The following is a 21,547-nucleotide window of genomic DNA, read 5'->3' on the forward strand; positions in this document are numbered from 1 at the left end:
CCCTCGAGCTCTCAAGCTGTCCTAAGGAAACTCAGATGCAAATAGTCCCACTGGCCAGCTAAACTACCAAGTATGATTTACGCATCGTCATGCAACATACCAACATAGGGAACCACCATCCTATGCCACACCAAATGCATACACATACGTATAACAAAGCATTCAACTATTTCATTGCATTTACATACACTATTACAACCACTACCCAATCAGGGCTTGGTGGAACAATCAAGGGAATTACACCCAAGGTCCGAAGGCTTACCTCAAAGCTTCAGTTCAACCTTTGTTCACCACCAACAGGTTCAGCAACCAATCAACTTTGGTTTCAACAATGACTTACAAGTAACACACCTACACCAAGGTGCCATAGCATCAATCATACTATCCAATGAATATTTACATATATCCATTACTACCACATCAACTCTACATATTAACTTAGCATGAGCTTACCTATTCCAAGAGCTAATCAAGCTCCATAGCTTGCTCCAATGGTTGCTCACTCAAGGTTGGTCCCAATGCCTCAATCCTAAACATAACATGGCACAATCATCATTTAACCAACCAATGATCATAATTGCAAGAAAACTCACAACCAAGTATCATATTCTTGCAATATTCAAAGTATAGTCATATAACTATCTAAGCTCATTTTCACCGATTAATCATCATTCCTAGCATTTCTCATAACATACACTAAGCTCCATTCTTCCTAGAGCATAGCTAATCGGCTCACACTATCAAAACCCCAAAACACTATTCATTCAAAACCCTCAATCATGAAATTTTCAAGAAAACAAGGTTCAAGGGTTAGAATCTTACCACCAATGGTCACACAACCAAGGATTGATGGCTCCTCAAGCTTCAATGGAAGTTGAAGCTCTCAAAACCCCAAAATAGTGGTGGCGGCGGCGGTACGATAGTGGTGGTGGCAGTGACGTGGTGAAGATAGTGGTGGTGGTTGTGACGACAGTGGCTGCGACGGTGGTAGTGGTAGGGATGGTGGTGGTGGAGGTGACGGCAGTGGCAACGACAATGGTGGTGGGTATGGTGGTTGGTGGCGGCAACAATGGTAGCAGTGGCATGGTAGTGGTGGTTGTGAAGGCATCATGGTGGTGGTGGCGGCAGTGGCGGTGGTGGTAGGTGACGGTGGTGGTGGCGATGGCTTGGTGATGATAGTGGTGGCGATGGTGGTGGTGGTGACGGTAATGGTTGTGACGATGGTGGTGGTGGTTAGTGGCGGCAACGACAACAGTGGTGGAGACGGTAGTGGTTGCGACAATGGTAGTGACTGTGATGGTAGTGGTGGCGTCGTGGTGGTGGTAGTGATGGCGATTAGGGTGGTGGCACTGACATATGATGGCGATGGTGGCGGTGACGGCAGTGGTTGAGATTATAGTGGTTGATGGAGGTGGTAGTCGTGGTGACGGTGGCATGGTGGTAGTGATGGGTGGAGGTGGTGGTAATGGTGGCTGGCAGTGACATCATGGTGGTGAGGGGTGGTGACGATGGCACAAGTGGTACGATGGCGGCGGCGACGATGGTGGCGACAGTCGTGTCGAGATGATGATGGTGGTGGTGATGATGGTAAAGATGGAGAGTGATTGAGAGAGATAAGTGTTTCTTATTTTGTGCCCGGGAACAAAAAAGCAAAAAAAAATTAATTCTTTTTTCTGTTTCCCAGCACAAAAATTAAACCGGTTCATCCCGGGATCAAAAAAATAAACCGATTTTACCAAACGAGTTTCCTATCCATTTCTGTTCCCAGAAACAGAAATTAAAAAAGAATTGATTCCGGGAAGATTGTCATGCACACCCTAGAACTTGGAAGTGTTCTGGCAAATATATTTGTTTATACTTCATATTGTTATGCTAATATGAATCAACAGTTGGGAGAGGTCATAAAAAATTGAGAGACACCCACTTGGCGGAGAGGGTTCTTGGATTATTTGTTTCTCATACCAGACAAATTTTATTTTATTGGATTGAATAAATGAACTTCTCATCCATGTATATCAAACGTCAACAGTTTGTTTGCTGTAATACATTCTTAATCAATAAATTTCATCCTGGCAGAGGGAGTGTTTTATTCAGTATGTCTCATAACTAAGTGATGGTGGTCTAATTTCAGGGAACTTATCTCCATGACAAACAAATCAAAGCTGCAATGGGTATAAAGATTACTTCCCAGGTACTTCTCGGTGATATTGATCTGACTTCTTTTTAATCAAGCTTTTATCCAATCATGTCTTTCTTAATTCTTATGTCTATGAATGTGTAGAGATTTGGTTTTATTGTGGCTTTTTTTTTTTTTCAGGGGCTTGAACATGCTATAGCTGGCACTGGTTTATATGTGGTGAACCCTGATGATGACTTGGAAGATGTTAAAGAAGCAACAATGGAAGATATGCGGTCAGTCATGAGCAGGATTGACAAGAGCGGAGAGGGTGTTTGTGTACAGGCATCTACCCTTGGCTCCTTGGAGGCATTACTGGAATTTTTGAAAACTCCTGAAGTGAATATTCCTGTTAGTGGTATAAGCATAGGCCCTGTACATAAAAAGGATGTAATGAAGGCCAATGTAATGCTTGAAAAGACACGAGAGTATGCTACTATATTGGCATTTGATGTCAAAGTCACTCCTGAGGCTAGAGAACTTGCAGATGAATTGGGTGTGAAAATTTTCATCGCTGATATCATTTATCATCTGTTTGATCAATTTAAGGCTTATATTGACAACATTAAGGAGGAGAAAAAGAGAGAAGCTGCTGATGAGGCAGTCTTCCCATGTGTTCTGAAAATCTTACCGAATTGCATTTTCAACAAGAAGGATCCAATTGTTTTGGGAGTTGATATACTTGAAGGCATTGCAAAGGTATTATTTTTTAATTTAATACGGCTGCAATGTATATGATGAATAGCAGTTTTCTAGAGATAAGGTGCTTTTGCCTGGAGTAAATTCAACAGTTGTATTTTTGTTAACGATCCATATTTGACAAAGGGATTAGCAATCATATTTCTCTGTCCCTTGTATAACTTTAGGCTGCAGTTGTTCTACTAGTTAGAAAATTGGGAGGTGGAAATGTTGGAATGAAAACATTTTACACTTGCTTGGTACAACAGAAATGTTGGAAGATTGAAAGTGGAGTGCAACTTACTTACATTCCACCCCTCAAATTGTGGTTCTTAGTATGAAAGTGAGCTTAAAGTGAATTTTTATCCGTCTAACCAACAATTAGTGAAAATAAACCTTTGCATTCTGTTGTCCTGCTCCATTCTCACATTTATCCTCATTTTCCACCTTCTCAAACAATAATAGCCTTAGTCTGTTGATCACATCTGGAAGACTTTAGACACTAGTTTGAGCTTGGTTTTGTTTCCAAATTAATTAATTGATTTCAATATGGAGTCTTTAAGTTGGGGGAAGATCTTCCACTCTTAGAACTGTCTGTCTTTAGTCATGGCACATTTGAAAAAATGGATGAGTTGTATATAGACTTGTATAAAATTAAGTGTAGAAGTGAAATATTGTGCTTGACTCTCATCGCCAAGCTACATAATTTATCAGCCGAGTCTTTTCTATCCATTCCCTATGGGAAAATGCCAGAGCTTGAATTTTTTGTTGCCAAAATGGCTCCTACCACTAGATTTCATCCAATAATCATCCTTAAATAATAATAATAATAATAATAATAATATTTTATAATTATTATTATTATTGTCATTATCATTATTGTTATTATTATTATTATTATTATTATTATTATTATTATTATTGTCATTATCATTATTGTTATTATTATTATTATTATTGTTATCATCATCATTATTGTTATGATTATTAATTTTTTGTGTTTATTTAATATATGCTTTCTCAGTTCAGATGATTCTCCCATTATGTGTTTTTACATTTTGTGCATCATTAATTTCAGATTGGTCTCGCAGTTTCTGACCATTTAAGATCCACCTTATTTTTTTGGGCTATGGTGTTAAGGAGAGTCATGTCACGTTATGAAGTCTGTTGTGTGCAATGCGCAAAAATTAGTTGTCGTGTTTTTTCTTAAATTTGCATCTGATATTGTCTACTTGACAGGTTGGGACTCCTATTTGTATTCCTTCCAGAGAGTTCATTGACATTGGCCGCATTGCCTCGATTGAGAATAACCATAAACCTGTTGATTATGCGAAGAAGGGGCAGAAAGTAGCCATTAAGGTATGTGCTTGAACTGAAACTAGATTCTTTATAACAAGCATCTCTGAATTCACCAAGTTTGCCCAATGAAAAATGGAATTTGAATTATGGACTTAAAACCTCCCTTGTTCTGGAGAAGAAGGAAAAGCTTATGTCTTTGAGTTTTTGAATGATGTTGAAAAAGAAAAAAAAAATGAAGAGGTGAAATGGATCATTTTTGTATTTGAGGAAATGGTTTTATTACAATGATAGAAACTGTCATGGTACATTTACGTAATTTACATGTTGAGATATATAAAACCATTAATGTAGCCTCACCCAACAGCTTGAAATGGTTCTTTACATGGTTCTTTACAACCCAAAAGCTTAAGTTGTTGGATGAGACTACATTAATGGTTTTATATATCTCAACATTACATGTGGTCAATTTTTAGACTTAGTTATTGAGAAAGAGAAACTAAAGTGAAGAGGTGAAGTGGATCATTTTTATATTTGTTGAGCACTCTTAGTTTCAGTCTTACTGTTGCGTTTCAATTTGGTTTACAGATTGTTGGCAGCAACTCCGAGGAGCATCAAAAAATGTATGGGAGGCATTTTGAGATTGATGATGAACTTGTAAGCCATGTTTCACGGAGATCTATTGATATACTCAAAACTAATTATCGGGTAAGTTATTAATAATAAGCATCAGGAGCAACGTGTATTTAAATATTTATGGATTTTGTTGAACTGTCTCTTAAAATTTACACTATTGATTGATATAGGATGATCTTAATATGGAGGAATGGAGGTTGGTTGTGAAATTGAAGAATCTTTTCAAGATACAATGAGGAGATTTGATGTGTAGGCACTCAAGTATTCATTTCAGAAAAAAAAAGGTTTCAGTGAAATGTTTGTTCTATGCAAAACTTCGAAGGTTGGATCCAACATGGTGACCAATAAGGGTTCTAAATTGCATTTTTTTTTCATGAGGGAAAGCAAAATTTCACGGGAGTAATTCTTGATGTGACAAAAAAATTTAGTTAGAGCAATTTAGCTGCTGGTATTCAATTACAAGAAAATTATAATTCTTAACTTGTATTTAGTGAAAAAATATTAAATATAGCTGTTATGTTTTGTTTTTATGTGTGTGTGTGGAGGGGGGCTTAATGTATTTTGGATGAACACATAGCACTTCCATTAGTTCCATAAACTAAATAAATATTTAATTGAAATTAAATAAATCAAGGGAAATATTAATCTTATATAATAGGAGACAACAAATCTCTCTTACATACTCAAAAAGGTATGGGTCCCATTTTAATTTTTTCCTTCTCTTTTCATATACAATGGGATCCATATAAAATTGTGAGTGCAACAAGAGATATATCTCTTGTTGCATAAGAAAATATAATCTCATAAATCAAATGGTTTAAAGGAAGGAATTGAAGTGATCTCTGTACAGAAAATATTTATGCGAAGGTTGAACATTGATTGTGACGTTGTAAAGATTTCATGTTTGAAATTCATTTATAGTAGTTAAGGGGGGGAAATGTGATGAAAAGTACAAATAAACTGATAAAAAGTATCAACTCTCATAGTACGGAGAATACATATAGAACCAATATTTTCATTTTGATCAAGACAATAATAAACAAATAAAACATAGGGATTTACACCCAAAAAAAAAAAACATATAGGTAAAAAATGAAGAAGGTAAAAAGGGGGAAAAGGTATAACATAACAATATTTGGAGTATTGAATTTTTATGTAGAGTTGAAAGGGGAAACATTAAACGAGAAGACTAGGCTCTGATTGATTACTGTTTTTAAAAACAGTTTTTTAGTTTTCATAACAAAAAAACTCGTTTGGTAAGGCTTGTTTTGTAAAAAAAAAAATTAAAACTGTAACTATTTTTTTGTTTTTAGAATCAAATTGAGAGAACATGTCTGAGTTGTTTTTGTTTTCTGTTTTGGTTTTTAACTTTCAAAACAAAAAATATATAGAAAACAACTGTTTTCATAATTATTCTACAAAACAGTTTTAAAAACAAAAAAACCAAAACATAATCAAACACGCCCTAAATTCTCAATCTCTATTAGCATTAATTTCAAGGGAAATATTTTAGAAAAGGCTATTTGATTGAGAAGAAAATAATTTAATTATATAAATATATTAAAAATTATAATATAACAAACTATCTATTTAAAAATAAATTTTAAAACTATACATATAATATTATTTATGTATAATTATTTTAATCAGGAAAACAAACAAATATTGGTCATGCAAAAGGCCAAAGTTCCTTTATTAATAATCAAAACATGTTTTGGCTGCAAAAATACTTTATCGAAGTTGACCAAAGCCAATTTTCAATATAAATAAATAATATGTAAAACCGCCTGATATAAAGTAGCGCTTGTAGCTCAGTGGATAGAGCGTCTGTTTCCTAAGCAGAAGGTCGTAGGTTCGACCCCTATCTGGCGCGCAAATTTTTTTAGTGATCCTGAATCATATAAAAATGGATAATCCTTCTTTTATGATTCTGGATCACTAATTTTTATTTTCGGCGTAACATTTTGTTAACATCAAAATAGTTACAATATCAATAATTGGTTTCTTTTTTATGGTCCTGGATCACTAAATTTTTTTTTCTTTGGCGTACTATTTTGTTAACATCAAAATAGCTACAATATCAATAATTGGTTCAAGTGATAAAGAGATTTTTTTTTAAGTTTGAGACATTGAAATGGAGAAAATAACTAGACTAATTGGGTAATTGATGAACCTATTAAAAACAAGAGACATGTTATATTTACAAACTTTTTTGTTTACAAACTACACTATATTCTTTCGGGAGAATACAAACTTTTACAAACTACACTATGTTCTCCCGGGAGAACACAGTGTAAATTATAAAAAAATTCAAAAAAATTTGTAAACGGATCTTGTCCCTAAAAACAATTGTAGCTACAATTTAACCAAAAGTTCATCCCTTAAATCAAGGAATTGGTGTCTAAAATAATAGTTTCTTGAAATGAAGGATTTTGAATGAATATGAAATTTAGTTTCCTCCATTACAATGAAAGTCCATATTAAAAGATGAGATAAATTATATTTATAAATTTTTTATTTACAAACTACACTATGTACTCTCAGGAATATTACATAATGTAATTTGTAAAAATTTGTAAACAAAAATTTTGTAAATATAACTGTCAATTTAAAATATTCCTATATTTAAATTTACCCTACCTAGGAAGGTTTCTTCCCACTTTGTGCATTCACCTCTTGTCCAAGGATGGCTTCATCTCATTACTCTTCCCACCTTACTGCTTGAGTACTTGTTGTTCAGTCATATAATTTTATATTACCTAAAAGGATTTTTGCTTGTTACTTGCTCGTTAGTCTACATAGTACACAGTTGCTTTTTTCATGTCGCATATTAACTTAACAAATTATTTTCACTCAATTGTTTAATGGGTCCTTGTAGAAGTTTCCTTTTGCATTTATGCTATTATGCTGTATTGGGTTGTAATAAATTACATATCTTTTAAATATTATAACTAACTTGTGTTCTGTTAAAATATTAAGTAATTATAACTAACTTGTGTTCTGTTAAAATATTAAGTAATTTTTTAATTTTTCTTCTTTATATATTAGTCGGTATTCATAAATCAATTGTAAAGGGAAAAATCGAGATATTGTTTAATGCAACTTTATGGCTAGAAGCCTAGATCTTGGTCATACCAAGATAAATTTAACTTTGTTATAGTCATAAACAGAAAATCTATGACTAAATTGTACAGACTTGTCTGAAGATAGCATATATCTTTTGCAAAAAGCAGATAAAAATTGACAATGAATAGCTTAAGCAACTGCTCCAACAGGTACACCACCCTTGAGCCTGGATGAACCGTACATGGTTTCTTCAAACCGGATGATCTCATTCTTGGATCCATAAGCAACTTGAGTTCTGTCATCAACGTTTGTGATGACCTTGTCTAGCACAGATTGTTGACCATCACTGCTGTAACCACCAGCTTTTTCAATCAACAACCCCAAAGGAGCTACCTCAAACAGCAATCTAAGCTTGGCTTTAGCAGATGGTGATGCCACATTTGTAAAGACACCTTTTTCTTTTACAATAATCTGCATTCAAGAAGACTTTTTCAAAAACATATTATGCTACGTTGGTTGAAAGTGAGCTTCAAAGAGAAGTAGCTAAAATAATTCCAAAACAAGACCACATTAGAATGTCATGTATGATTGTGTTGAGAAAAGAACCTGGTTGACATCAGGCACCATTCCTCCAGTGTATCTCAATGTGTATTTTTCTCTGACATAGTAATCGACCAACTAATGCATGACAAAGAAAGATGTTAGTGTTCATTGATAAATGTCATATAATACTAGAGATAAATCTTCCTTTTCTGATATTAGACTATAGGTAGACCTTGGCATAATTGGGGTTGTCACTTGTGGCTCTCAAATTTCCCGGGGAGAATAGTTTTCCTTCACCAATTTCTGTAGTCTCTTTGACATGCTGCCATTTTCCTGAAATATAAATCAGATAATTTTTCATATGATATATAGCTTGGATAAGACTCTTTTTAGAGTGAGCTTGTCTCTCAGGTGAACAAGTGAGGGTGCATCCATCTTTGATTTAATATAAAGTGCATCGTGATCTTATATCAATTAAAATTTAAGTATGGATACATCCTTACCTCCTCAATTTAGAGACAAACTCATTTTTGAGGAGCTTTTTCCACAAAATTTTACACTATTGCAAAACAATGAAGGAACATATATACAATTTTCGAATTAAGAAGTCTAGAAAGTCATTGAGTAGTTCAATTTTAAATGACCATATCATAATGTATAACTAGTCCCTTACTAGATTCTTATAAATCTTGTGGCATCAAGCTTACCTTCATCAAGAAGAAGAAATTCATGGGTGCCAGGGAAGTCCTTAAGAGCAAGCACATATGTGGTTCTAGGACCCAAAACCCCCATGGCTGCAGCAACTTGATCTCTTCCAGTGACCCCAGTCAACTTATCTCCAGGCCACACGCCAAAGATGGTGCCTACTGTGAAGTTTGTATCCACGATGCTTGAGCCATCAAGGGGGTCAAATGCAACACTAAATCCACCTGTTAGTTTCATATTCACACAAATGCATAACCTCAAATAATGACATCTTTGTATTTATAAGAGAAGAATCAAAATTTAAAGGCTAGTTTAATATAATTGTGGCAGACCTTCAACTGGACCTCCCATGTCCTGGAGCTCAGGAATTTCTTCTGAGCATGCATACTTGCAGAAGTGAGAGTAATTTAAGGCCTATGCATAGAACATTGGAAACGTTAGCTTCATTGCACATTGAAAATAAGATAGCATTGTATTACTATTACTGAGGGGGGGAAAAAGTCAAGAATTCAGTTCCTTATAAAAGTTTTCTAATTACTAAAAAAAAGTTCAGTTATGCATAATATCAAAGAAGCTCATGGTTAATCCAGACCATAACAAAACCAAGTAAAGCCAAAAGGCAAATCCCAGTAAAGGTGAGGATTAGGTTGTATCCTTTCATAAATCATTTGAATTGGTTTTCATAAATGAACTTTGGGGAACTAATACTTTAAATGGAAATGGTTTCGTACATCAGATTCCCACATGACAAATAACACTGGCAACTAAACTACTTCTCCTATTCTAGGGAAATGATTCTTGCGTATCATTTTTCATTTATATCACAATTTTTTACATCAAAATTATTCAAAAGAGCCAAACACTTATGGGCACTTTTTATAGAAATTAGACCATTCTATGTGTGCATGAATTGGATTAAACTAAAAGTATGGAGAAATAAGAGGTACCAGCATCAGGATTTATTGTTTAATTAGATAGAAACTTATTGACAATACTGGTCTAACCTCAAAAAGAAGCTTGTTAGCCAGCATATCCACAGCAAGTTGTTCGTCCCCAAAAGAATTAACACATTGTGTTCCACCACAAGCAGCTGTCTTCACTTTGAAGGAAATTGTTCTTAATGCTTCTCCCATGCACACCATCAACCTGATCAACCCCTTATCTGGTGTTGCCTTCGTGAGGAATTCTTCCTACAATACACAAAACATCAACATCAGTTCATTTCGAATGCATGTAAATTTTAAACCACAAATTCTGTGAGTTTGACACAGGAAGTGCTCTCAACCCTACAGACTCAGATGAGAACTTTCTGCTATGTAAATAACTCACCAGACTGTCACCAATTTCACATTTGGTTATGAGTGAAGAAGTATCCTTTGTCTTTGAAACCTTTGGTGTTGATTTGGATGCCACTCTTAAAGATTCTCCAAATAAAGAGCTTGATTTCAGACTCTGTCATTACAAATATATATGTTCACTTTAAACATCCATTTTCTTTTCTTCAATATAGTGTCATGATATCTCATGTAGAAGTAGTTACACAAACAAAGAATAAACTGCATGACATAACTTTCAAAGTTAAAGTGAAAAGACTTTAATCATTGAAATGGGAACTCTATGGTTCTACATACCCTGAAGCCAAAAGATGGAGAAATGGAGGGTGGAGAGTGCTTGGAAGAAACACTAGGAAGGAAAGTTCCACGGGTGTAGCATGCTATGCCTGTTTCCATGGCTGCAAAATAGTGTCCAAAGGTTGAGGGTGTTATTGCATTCACAATGAGACTGAGAAAAAAAGAGAAGAGGGGATAGCAATTAGTAGATAAGTGGCTAACTATGCATGTAGTGCCACGTGGCAGGTGCTGAGTAGATAGGTTGATGAAACTGCATATCGCAAGTGTTTATGTGGTTGTGCTATGGTCCTATATATATAAAGAGATATGGTGGGGGAGCTACTAGCCCCACTGTGTTTGTTAGTTTGTGACTTTGTGCTTAACTGTCTGTGTTCTGCATGTTTTGTTGTTCAGGTTTCACTTGTTAGCACCATAAACTGGAGTTATCAAATGCACTTTAGATTTTGGAAGTGTACACAAAGCTAATATCCTTGCCAAACTTTCTTAAACCGTGGAATGTGTGATTAAATAAAGGAAGAAGACATTAAAATTTAGAAACCTCACATGTAATACAATTAAATATAATAAAGGGTGCGTCTGGATCGTAATTTAAAAAACAAAATAAAATTGTTAGACTTATATTATATAAAAAGGTGATCTTCAGTTAACCATTTAAGTTTGATATCAAAAAAATTTAATTAAATAATTACAAGTGCTTCGTGTCCGACCAAATACTTGTTGCCCGAGGGGTTATGTTAAATATATAATAAATAAATAAAATCATTAATAGTAGCATATTCTCATTCAGAATTGCCCTACTTTTAGCCTCGAGTGGGATGAAACTAGTAGCTACCTAGGCTACGGCCTCGGTTTTTCAAGAGCTTTTAGTTGGAATTTTACTTACGTGATAAATTTGAATAAAAAACATGAGTTTAAATTAATTATGGTCACTGGATCACTGGTTCAACAAGTGGATTGAACTGCGTGACTCGATGATTATATATAAATTTATAAGAGTAAATACTTTTTTTGGTCCTCAGCAAATTTCACTATGCCCGCTTTAATCCCTAGCAAATAAAAAAAGTTATTCGTGGTCTCTAAAAAATTCAAAATAGACCCATTTAGTTGAAATCATGATCCTCACAAATTCAAAAAAGACCCACATTAGTCCCTCAAAAGGACTAAAATGGATTCACTTTAAATTTCTTAGGGACCACGAATAGCCTTTTTATTTGCTAAGGACTAAAGCGGACATCGTAAAATTTGCTGAAGACCGAAAATGGTATTTACTTAATCTATAATTTATATTAAAAAAATTATAAATATACTCATATAGTTAAAAAATATATATAAATTCTAAATATTTTAATATAAAAAATAATAAATTACACATTATTGTCAATAAAGAATCAAACAAACATATAATACTTGTGACATTGGTGTTTCAGGTTCAGTAAACGGCATCTCTAACTATAAATTCAATCAAAATTTTCTGCATAGTGCATAACTGAGATAAGATTAGTATTGTAGGTACATAACTTATGTAAGTCAATAAGTAACAGATCACTCAAATATGTCAATTATAATTATTATTATTTTGGAAAACTTGTTTTTCACCAAAACCGGACGGGTCGCACCAGGTTGTAGTGAGTTTGATACTTGATCGATCCAATGTGATAACCGGACCGGTCAGATGACCTGTTCACTGAGTTTCGGGTCAACCCGATCGATCCGGTCCGATTTTCAGAACATTGTTATAAACTCTACAAAGTGGGATTGGAATTTAAATTTACTTTAAATTTTAGTAAGTAGACTATATATTAATATAAGCATATTTTTTACGTCTTAAATGTTGCCTTCTAGCTAACTAGCCACTTATATCTATGTTTGAGGATGTTTAGTCTTACAGCATAAATTTTGTAATAATAAATTTGTTACAATCAACCTTCTTTTCTTTCTTTCTTTTTTTACTTATAGTTTAGCAATTTTGGAGATTAAATTAATAATCTCTTTTTTTTAGAGTTTAAATCTTATTTTCAGAGTTTAAGTTAGTCTCCCAAGGGAAAAATGGAAATAGAAAGTAAAAAGAACACATGGTGAGCATTGAAGATTGAGTGATGATAAGTGAATAGATTTTTATGAGAGAAAAATCAAAGTTTAAATTGTTGAAAAAATAAAAGTACTCTCATAAGAGGCACGACAATGTCTATTGGATACGTTTAGAAAAAGAAAATTTGATATTCGACAAATTAAGGATTTCCCACTGTTCAGTGTTCACATGATTTCCCACTGTTCGCACACTTCACACATGCAAAGTAAACACGCAAAAGAGCAAAACAAAGGAAAGGCACATAAAAAAATAAAGGAAGCTTCCTTCGGAGGGTGAGTCATCATACAACAGAAACATGTATCCTCGTGCATTCTAGTGCAATACATTAATGTCTTTGTGTTTGGCATTCAAGTGAAATGGTGTTTTCTTCAAGATTTTGTTTTGGCAAAGAGTAATGTCTTTCTCAGGTGCTTATCTCACTCATCTTGTTCTGAAATCTGAACCGATTTCAGTTCTTGGTTGATTGCAAACCCATGTGGTTTGGCTACTTGAACTGGATTATAGGTTAGCTTATAGCTTGAAGCTATGTCTTCTTATGTCCATCAAATGGAGCAGCAGTACTCTGCACGTAATCTCTCAGATGATTCTGGTATGTAATGCCAACTTTGTCACTCTTTGGCTCTAAATGAATTTGAAAACATTAGGATCTATTGTAGAGCCTGCACATGAATAGAGTAATGTTTGGAGTTCAGTAATTATCCCATGTACTTTATGCAATTATCATTATCATCAATCAATGGATTAACTTGTAAAAAGTAGTGATTGAAGTAACACTTCCTCCACTGGGGGAGCCAGGATTGGAGGGGAGGGAGGCGAAAATTAATTTTTTTGTCTTACATAATATCAGTATTTTTTGTATTTATTGACCTCGTATCAAAGTAAAAATAATAGACCTTGTTCACAGCAATCTTATCCTTTTAGCACCATCCAATTGTAACTCTTTCCTTTCTTGTTCACAGAGACAGGAAGCCATTATGAACTGGAATCAGGATTCTACATGACTTCTTTTACCGCAACAATCTTTGTAGCTTCACTTGTCACTCTTGGAGTTTTATTAATTGCTTTACTGATTTCCTTGGTGATTATGCTGCAATCATGTCAAAGTAAAAATGCTGGAGTTATTGAGCTTCTGAAAATAAATGATTATTACAGTCATTGCAGGGTGTATTCTCTACAAGCTGAGCTCAATAACTTTGAAGGATATAATCTTCCTAACATCTGCAGAGACCTGGCTATACACTATATCAAAGGAGGTCAATATGCTAGAGACTTGGATTTAACCATGTCTGCGATTGATGATTACTTTAAGAGTGTTAGACCTCCAGATGATGGTTTGGATATGGTGTTGATGGACATAGATGACATTTTCCCTCCGAGTCCTTATTATTCCGATTTGTTTCACAGGTAATTTCTTGCAACTAATGCTCGCTGATACAGGATAATGTAAAATATAGAAAAATGCCCACATCAAAGACAAGAAGGTATTGTGGTGTCAATTTGTATTGTTATTGATTTGTTACACCAACTTGCATCAGTTTACCAATTTATATTTCTTGCTACTCAAACTTACATCCTTTATGTAGTTCTTCCAACTTGATGCTGATCTTCATTATTTGTTATTGCAAGTAACTTGACATGGAGTTTCTTTTGGAGTAGGTTTCATAATGACAGCATTAGCAACTGTATCAAGGAGGCAAAGAATGTAAAGCTCATGCTTGCTTTAAGATTATACAAGAACCTTCAAACTGGTGGATGGTCTATAATTTTGTTATCAAGAAAGCCTGAAACGCACCGAAATGTCACCATTAATCATCTTGTCTCTGCGGGATTTGGAGGTTGGTCTTCCTTGATGATGAGGTATAGTGATTATGTTCTTTTACAGATCCAAGATAAGGCCTAATGAAAGATCTCAATTTGCATTCTCTCGAAGTCTTATGGGTTCTCAAAAGGTTTCAATGCTTAAAGTTGCTCTTCTTGGATTGAGGTTTACAAAAAAGTTTTAGAGATGCTGTTATATTCAGACTTGACTTCATATCTAAATATCTCCCACTCACTTAATTTAGCTTTAGCTTTACCAAAAGCATAATATAATAACTGAATCTTATGCTGCCAATTATTTGCATTTTTTCAGAGGAGAAGATTCAGATTCTACCAAAGGGAATGAGTACTTTTCTAGGCAAAGGAATGTGATCCAGAGGAAGGGCTTCCGAATAAAAAGCATTATAAGCAGCCATATGGATGCGTTGACCGTTCCAGATACAGGAATACGAATTTTTTTGCTTCCAGACTCTGTATGCGACAAGTTTGAGCAGCAGATAGAGAGCATAGATACTGGACATTAGTTTCGTGATTCATCCTTCATCCTTCACGAAGACAGAATAGCTATTATTATATAGGTTCTTATTCTCTGAAACTAGGTTTGTTTTTGTTACACAATCAAATCAATACAACATAATTTAGTATTACCTCAAAAGCATAATCATAGCTCTCCAACCTAGTGGCATGTTTAGTATTATGTAGTCATGCATCCGTGAACACCCATGTGTCAGATACTATGTTATCAAATATCTTTTTGTTTTAGCTGAGGTGTGACACTTAGTAAACACAGTTCCATGTATCTGTGTTGTAAATAGTAATTATGTAGTCATTTATTAGTAATTATGTAGTCATTTATTTGTATTGAATAGTAATTATGTAGTCATTTATTTGTATTTATTTAGTCCGTTACTTGTATATTGGGCCAAGCCCATTAGGTCAAAATTAGGTCAAGAAGTCTCTATAAATAGAGACCCCTATGTACAGATTCAAATACGATTCAATAATATTTCAAATACCCTTTTATTTCAAGTATGTGGAAACGCAAAAACTCATCGGAATTACCTTGTGACACATTTCCCACACCAGAGAGTGCGTGGATACCTCTTGGTCTTAAAAATGATATATGTATGTTTATGATTTTTATGCTTGATATAAAAAAATAAAATATGCATAAAGTACCAAAAATATAAAGATTTCAGATGTCTTTGTATTCAACTATCCCATGATTCTAGCATTCCAAGCATGGCATATTATGCACCAATGTGAGATATACCAAAAACACAACGTGCAAAACAGCCAGAATAGATATTGGAAAGTTACTGGAATCTGAGGAAATTGCTGAAATACTTATAATCATATTCCTTTGCATTGCTTAGCGGATTGATAATCACGCATAAATTATGGGACAAAACCTGAATATTTACTAGCTTATAGTTATTCAATTCTCAATCAACAGTAAACATAAAATAAGTAAGACCAAGAGCAAATAATTCCTGTGCAGTCTTTTGAGCGCCAGTCCTGCACTCCAGAACAAGGTCCTGCAATTTAGAATATTCACAACCAGACTTGAAAGGTCCACAAACTAAAATCCGTGTTTGTTGAGTGAATCAGTTGCCCTAACATGGTACCCCTGTTAAGCACCTTTTCTTGCACCACTTTCTCATTTTTATTTTTATTTTTTTGGTACAAAGAAACAGTTAACATAGAGAATGTAAACAAGAACTCTCTCTACATAATCTGATTTTGAAATATTCAGATTGTAAATAAGTACTCTATGTGACTGAATTATAAACCAAATTCAAATGGTAAAGCAATCACAATAAAATAAAATTAAAAAAATATTTAAGAGGTTTGTAAAACAAGGGAAGGGAAGAAAAACTCCATTATCATTTATCAGTTTATTACATTAATGAGTTAGATATACAACCTAGAAAAAAGTATTGTTACATTTGTAAAACCACCCCTTGAAAATTTATATCATCGCCGTACAAGGAACAGACCACTGCATAAGCACCAAATTATACAAAGTAATGGAACCAAACAAAAAAAAAGATGAGTATAACAAAAACCTAGAGTAAAGGTGGACCAACAGACTGAAGCCGCTGCAACCAAGAGATCCTAAGATTAGGCTTTTTCAATTGCAGAAAAATTTCCCTATACTCCTGCTTAAGAAATACATCTAAAGCAAACAAGTAGAGGTCACATCCTTGCTCTATTTCTTCCATTCTATCAAGGCATTCAATGCATTCACCAATACTATAATTACGTTTGCTTTCAGTGGATGAAATTGCATTAGCATTGTTTTGAATACTCACACCATTTCTTGATGCAACAGCATCACAAAGACATTCAATTTTCTCATCTAAGTTGGCTGCGTCAGGTACTTTTGCATGCAAAGGGAAAGTAATAACGCTATCATCACTTTTCCTTTGTTGCACAACAGGTTCAGTCTCCCCAGTAAAAGTAGTTCCGTTAAAGATGGCTTCCAATATGTCAGTGAATTGTAATTCCTTAAAGCGAAATTGTGCAGCTTCTGGGTTTGCCTGTACCAAAACCATAACGATGCCATGAGGAACAGAAGAAATCATGAACCTCCCTAAGATTCAAAAACTTGCAACAAATACAAATTAAGTGCATTCAGCAATTTAATATACCTGTAAATAGTTGGTCCAATCTTCTTCACTAGCCTCAAATTTCTGGTTTGATGGATCCCATTTCATGTAATTAGTGCCAATAAGCTTACACCAAATTTTCCATTGTTCCTTGGTAGAATCCCAGCGATTCTTAAGTTGTAATCTATCATAATTCAAACCAGATTTCGAATAAAATGATTCCATAATATTCTTCCAACCTTCCTTTGTAAAATGTGTCCCAGGCTTATTCCCCTTTAATGTCTCTTGCAGACATAGATCAACAAAAATCTTGTGCACTGAAGGGGTCCAAGTGGCTTTGACCTTAGGATTTGATGAACTGGACATACTTTGCTCACTTGTAATCGTATTGATCGGCGTAGCATCAACCACAATGGTACTCTCTAATTCACAAACTGAAGGGGTCCAAGTGGCTTTGACCATAGGATTTGATGAACTGGACATGCTTTGCTCACTTGTAATCGTATTGATTGGTATAGCATTAAACACAATAGCACTCTTTATTTCACAATTCCTAGCAACATTCCTCCGTTTCTCTTCTCGCTCTTTTCCACGCAATGGAGATGCAGCTGAAGCATCACTCTGCCTCTTAAGCCTGGTTGATGTTTTCATTTCCCCAGTTTCCATTCCTCCATCAAAGATGATGTCCAATTTGTCAGAAAACTGGATTTCCTTAAACCGAAATTGTGCAGCTTCTGGAATTAACTGTGACAAAATAACTTAATTATTATTAGTCTGAAACCATGAAGAAGATCTCTTACTATATTGAACGAATATTAATATACCTTAATACAATTACGCCAGTCATCTTCAGAAGCACCAAACTTATTGGTTTCCGGGTCCCATTTCATCCTATCATCACCAATCAACTTAACCCAGACTTTCCATTGTTTTCTGGTTGAATCATAGTGATTCTTAATTTGTTTTTTGTCATAACTCAGACCACTCTTTGCATAAAAGTATCCAACAATATTCCTCCAACCCTCCTTGGTAAAATGTGTCCCAGAGTTATTCCCCTTCAATGTTTCTTCAAGGCATAAATCAACAAATATTTTATGGTGTGCAGGTGTCCAAGTGGCTTTTATAGTTGGCGTAGCATTAATCAAAATGTCACTATTTGATTCACAATCTCCACCAACATTCTTACGTTTCATCTCTTGCTCTTTTCCACGCAAAGGAGATGTAGCTGAAGCATCATTCTGCCACTTAAGACTGGTTGAACTTCTCGTTTCCCCAGTTGGTATTCCTCCATAAAAGATGATATCCAATTTGTCTTTAAACTCTATTTCCTTAGACTGAAACTGTGCAGCTTCTGGGATTGCCTGAGACAAAATGGCTTCATGAATCAATTATCTCAAAAACTCAAGCTATGAGATGAATACACATTAATGATATTATATTATATCTCTAACATTATCATCTTGGATGAACATCAATAATCATTATACATACCTTGATATAATTGTTCCAGTCTTCCTCAGAAGCACCAAACTCATTGGTTTTTGGGTCCCATTTCATGCTACTATCACTAGTCAACTTAACCCACACTTTCCATTGTTTTCTGGTTGAATCATAGTGATTCTTAAATTGTTTTTTGTCATATCTCACACCAGTCTTTGCATAAAATGATCCAATAATGTTCCTCCACCCCTCCTTAGTAATAATATGTGTCCCGGGCTCATTCCTCTTCAACATTTCGTTGAGGCATAAATCAACAAATATTTTATGGAATGCAGGTGTCCAATTGGCTTTAGAAGTTGAAGTAGACATCCTTGTACCATGAAAAATGTTCTGCTAGCTTTTACATGCAATTAACTACGTAACCAAACCAACCAATTTACCAACTTCAACTTGATTCCTTGCAATAAGTTCCAATCCCTATTATTTTTATTTTTATTTATTTATTTTCCAATCCTTATTTTAAATCCCCCCAAACACACCGCAATAAATAAATTTGAGGGAAAATCATACTCAAAGCCAACCAGAACAACTATTAACATATTAAAAAGAAAAAAGGAAAAAGAAACATACTGACTCTAAAAACTAAAATAACTTCTACTAAGATACAAAAACCTTTTTTTTTTAAATGAATTATAATATAAATTCGACAAAAATCTATGATGCTACTACATGCACGTGCATGTTCCGATAATAAATGGAATTAAAGCACGGCATAAAAAAAATTAAGCGAAAATGGGACAAGAATTGAAAAGGAAAAGGAACGAAAACAATAAAAATAAAGAAGGCAAGATCAATTAAAGTACTAACTTTGCTTGATATCACGAGGTATAAGCGTCCAAAAGATTCAAAAGAAAATGAAAGAAAAGGGGAAAATAGAAAAAAGGGTTAACAGCAAGAGAGAGCGAAGAGACGAAGTGTAATACCTAAGATTCAAAAGGACAATGCTGCATTTGAAACAACTGTGTCCCAAGCACTTCGGAAACTCAAGTATTTTTTTGTTTCTGGAACATCAGAAACTCGAGATTTTTTTATTCTCCCTGTGATTTTACGTTGTTTTGTTACGACTAAAAACGAGGCCCATATACAGCCCTTTAATTTGATGAGGGGCTAATGTGTAGCTCGGTTTACAGCCCAGGATGAAAGCCCAATATCATGCTTTAGAAATTAAAAATGTGGGGTCTGAATTTTCAGAATTAAAAAAAAATAAAAAAATTATAATACCTTTTTGTAAAAAAAAGTTCTAAGAATTATATCAATTTTTTAGTTTTTAGATTCAAATTTAGAAAATTTTAAGTTATTTCTATTTTGTGTTTTGACTTTAAACTTTCAAAATAAAAAAAACACAATAAACACTTATTTCATTAGACAGGAATCCATTCTATAAATCTTAAACAAACAATAATTTTGAACCCGTAAAATTAATTTTCGAAGAGTTTAAAATCTAAAATAATGATGCACTAAACAATGTCTGTTTGCTAGACAATGCAATTTAAAAGTAAGAAACTAAAAGCATGAATGATTAGATTTTCTAATACACTTTTATCAGTTCTTAGCTCCTATTTTACTAGCCACATGTTATATAGTGGACTTAGTGTAGTATCATACGAATAGGAGTATATAAAATTTTCTAGTCAAAATTTTCTTAGTTCCTAATATCGAATAATTGAGATTTGATAAAAAAAAAAATTGTATAATGTTTTAAATTTAATCAAACATCAGTATATAAAAATTTATTTTTGCCACTAAGATTTTTTTATGTTCTCTCAAAGTACTATACCGTATGTATGATTGAGATTTGAGTAAAATTTTCTTATATAAGGTTATAAATTTAACCAAACATCATGTACGGTTCAAGGGTTATAATTTTAGTGTGGACTCTATGCTTCCTTTTCTTTTTACAGTCTCAATTAAATTCTTCAATATATTATTGGATTTTTTAAAAAAAGAAAATGCCTTCAATATATTGTTTGTTACCATTTTTACTAGTCAAAATTTTACTTTAAGCTCAATCATGAAATTCAATAGAACCAAAAGAAAGATATGTCATTATGGGTGTTAAACAAACCAGGGGTCATTCAGAGGCCTTTCAGGGGCCTTTGACTCGCTTTGTGAAGGCCTGAACTTACATGTCTAAAATTGGTTGTTGGCACCAGGCTTGGACGTGTATAAAAACTCGTTTAATAAAAAGGCATCAGGCTCTAATTCAAAAACTCGGCTTTAAAGCCTCTCACGCTGACCTAGTATAATATTTTTATTTTTATTTTATATTTTTTATACTACTTGTAATAGCCCTCTCTTTCTCCTCAATCTATTTCACCACATTTTATTGATTAAATAGACTTTTTGAATGATTAAACAGACCAAAAATTTACTTTTCAAAAAAAAAAAAACTAAGGTTGTTGATTGTATATTCTGTTTAGATAAATTGTTGTTGTCTTATTTTTTTAAAACAGGCTAAACAAGGCTTTTATTTTTTATAAATAAGTCAGGTCACAAGCCGATAGTTGTATTTATAACAGGTAACAGGCTTGGTCAAGCTGACACATTTTAACACAGACTTAGTCTTTTAAGACCAAAGCTTGGCTCAGCTCGGCCTGTTAACACTTCTATATGTCATCGACAGAAAACCATTAGTAGTGCAATATAAGACTGAGACCATTACAATGTAAAATAAAAACCAATATATACCGTGAATCAATTGGTAAAATGACCAATTGTTTCGAGTTTGAAATCTAGATATGTTAGATATGTAGTTATGTAAAAAAATTGGTAGGAAGAACTTTATCACTTTTGTAAT

The 21,547-nt window shown here is 33.9% G+C and overlaps 4 protein-coding genes and 1 non-coding gene across 5 annotated transcripts; 3 read left to right on the top strand and 2 right to left on the bottom strand.

The window, feature by feature from the left end:
• Positions 1-1,359: 1,359 nt before the first annotated feature.
• Positions 1,360-5,044, top strand: LOC133301106 (eukaryotic translation initiation factor 5B-like). The gene is made up of 6 exons (XM_061500714.1): positions 1,360-1,440; positions 2,132-2,191; positions 2,318-2,875; positions 4,094-4,213; positions 4,739-4,858; positions 4,957-5,044. The coding sequence occupies exons 1-6, from the start codon at positions 1,360-1,362 to the stop codon at positions 5,020-5,022; spliced, it is 1,005 nt and encodes a 334-aa protein (XP_061356698.1). The 3' UTR covers positions 5,023-5,044.
• A 1,542-nt stretch (positions 5,045-6,586) lies between these two features.
• On the top strand, positions 6,587-6,659 carry TRNAR-CCU (transfer RNA arginine (anticodon CCU)). Its single transcript has one exon. It is a non-coding gene; the product is annotated as a tRNA-Arg (tRNA).
• A 1,259-nt stretch (positions 6,660-7,918) lies between these two features.
• Positions 7,919-10,891, bottom strand: LOC133301110 (sedoheptulose-1,7-bisphosphatase, chloroplastic). Its single transcript, XM_061500718.1, has 8 exons — positions 10,732-10,891; positions 10,430-10,552; positions 10,105-10,290; positions 9,433-9,514; positions 9,103-9,324; positions 8,628-8,728; positions 8,459-8,530; positions 7,919-8,323 (listed from the first exon to the last, which is right to left on the bottom strand). The coding sequence occupies exons 1-8, from the start codon at positions 10,828-10,830 to the stop codon at positions 8,042-8,044; spliced, it is 1,167 nt and encodes a 388-aa protein (XP_061356702.1). The 5' UTR covers positions 10,831-10,891; the 3' UTR covers positions 7,919-8,041.
• A 2,408-nt stretch (positions 10,892-13,299) lies between these two features.
• Positions 13,300-15,353, top strand: LOC133301120 (uncharacterized protein At2g39920-like). Its single transcript, XM_061500731.1, has 4 exons — positions 13,300-13,409; positions 13,780-14,224; positions 14,477-14,677; positions 14,952-15,353. The coding sequence occupies exons 1-4, from the start codon at positions 13,346-13,348 to the stop codon at positions 15,160-15,162; spliced, it is 921 nt and encodes a 306-aa protein (XP_061356715.1). The 5' UTR covers positions 13,300-13,345; the 3' UTR covers positions 15,163-15,353.
• Positions 15,354-16,557: 1,204 nt separating this feature from the next.
• LOC133301112 (L10-interacting MYB domain-containing protein-like) lies at positions 16,558-19,314 on the bottom strand. Its single transcript, XM_061500723.1, has 4 exons — positions 18,742-19,314; positions 18,075-18,611; positions 17,293-17,994; positions 16,558-17,181 (listed from the first exon to the last, which is right to left on the bottom strand). Exons 1-4 carry the CDS (start codon positions 19,057-19,059, stop codon positions 16,708-16,710), a joined length of 2,031 nt encoding a protein of 676 aa, XP_061356707.1. The 5' UTR covers positions 19,060-19,314; the 3' UTR covers positions 16,558-16,707.
• Between the last annotated feature and the right edge of the window lie 2,233 nt (positions 19,315-21,547).

Source organism: Gastrolobium bilobum, unplaced genomic scaffold (genome assembly GCF_033153095.1).
Source record: "Gastrolobium bilobum isolate Gb01-03AN ecotype WA unplaced genomic scaffold, APGP_CSIRO_Gbil_v1 utg10099, whole genome shotgun sequence".
NCBI lineage: Eukaryota > Viridiplantae > Streptophyta > Magnoliopsida > Fabales > Fabaceae > Gastrolobium > Gastrolobium bilobum.

Excerpts from the sequence above, each read along its gene's own strand:
- LOC133301106 (XM_061500714.1), top strand. The coding sequence starts at position 1,360 with ATGGCGATGGTGGCGGTGACGGCAGTGGTTGAGATTATAGTGGTTGAT. Across the intron at positions 2,192-2,317 it reads GTATAAAGATTACTTCCCAG|GGGCTTGAACATGCTATAGC; the intron begins GTACTTCTCGGT and ends TTTTTTTTTCAG. Across the intron at positions 4,214-4,738 it reads GGCAGAAAGTAGCCATTAAG|ATTGTTGGCAGCAACTCCGA; the intron begins GTATGTGCTTGA and ends TTTGGTTTACAG.
- LOC133301110 (XM_061500718.1), bottom strand. The coding sequence starts at position 10,830 with ATGGAAACAGGCATAGCATGCTACACCCGTGGAACTTTCCTTCCTAGT. Across the intron at positions 10,291-10,429 it reads GTGAAATTGGTGACAGTCTG|GAAGAATTCCTCACGAAGGC; the intron begins GTGAGTTATTTA and ends TGTGTATTGTAG. Across the intron at positions 9,515-10,104 it reads CTAACAAGCTTCTTTTTGAG|GCCTTAAATTACTCTCACTT; the intron begins GTTAGACCAGTA and ends TTCTATGCATAG.
- LOC133301120 (XM_061500731.1), top strand. The coding sequence starts at position 13,346 with ATGTCTTCTTATGTCCATCAAATGGAGCAGCAGTACTCTGCACGTAAT. Across the intron at positions 13,410-13,779 it reads TAATCTCTCAGATGATTCTG|AGACAGGAAGCCATTATGAA; the intron begins GTATGTAATGCC and ends TCTTGTTCACAG. Across the intron at positions 14,678-14,951 it reads TGGTCTTCCTTGATGATGAG|AGGAGAAGATTCAGATTCTA; the intron begins GTATAGTGATTA and ends GCATTTTTTCAG.
- LOC133301112 (XM_061500723.1), bottom strand. The coding sequence starts at position 19,059 with ATGTCTACTTCAACTTCTAAAGCCAATTGGACACCTGCATTCCATAAA. Across the intron at positions 17,995-18,074 it reads ACTGGCGTAATTGTATTAAG|TTAATTCCAGAAGCTGCACA; the intron begins GTATATTAATAT and ends ATTTTGTCACAG. Across the intron at positions 17,182-17,292 it reads ATTGGACCAACTATTTACAG|GCAAACCCAGAAGCTGCACA; the intron begins GTATATTAAATT and ends GTTTTGGTACAG.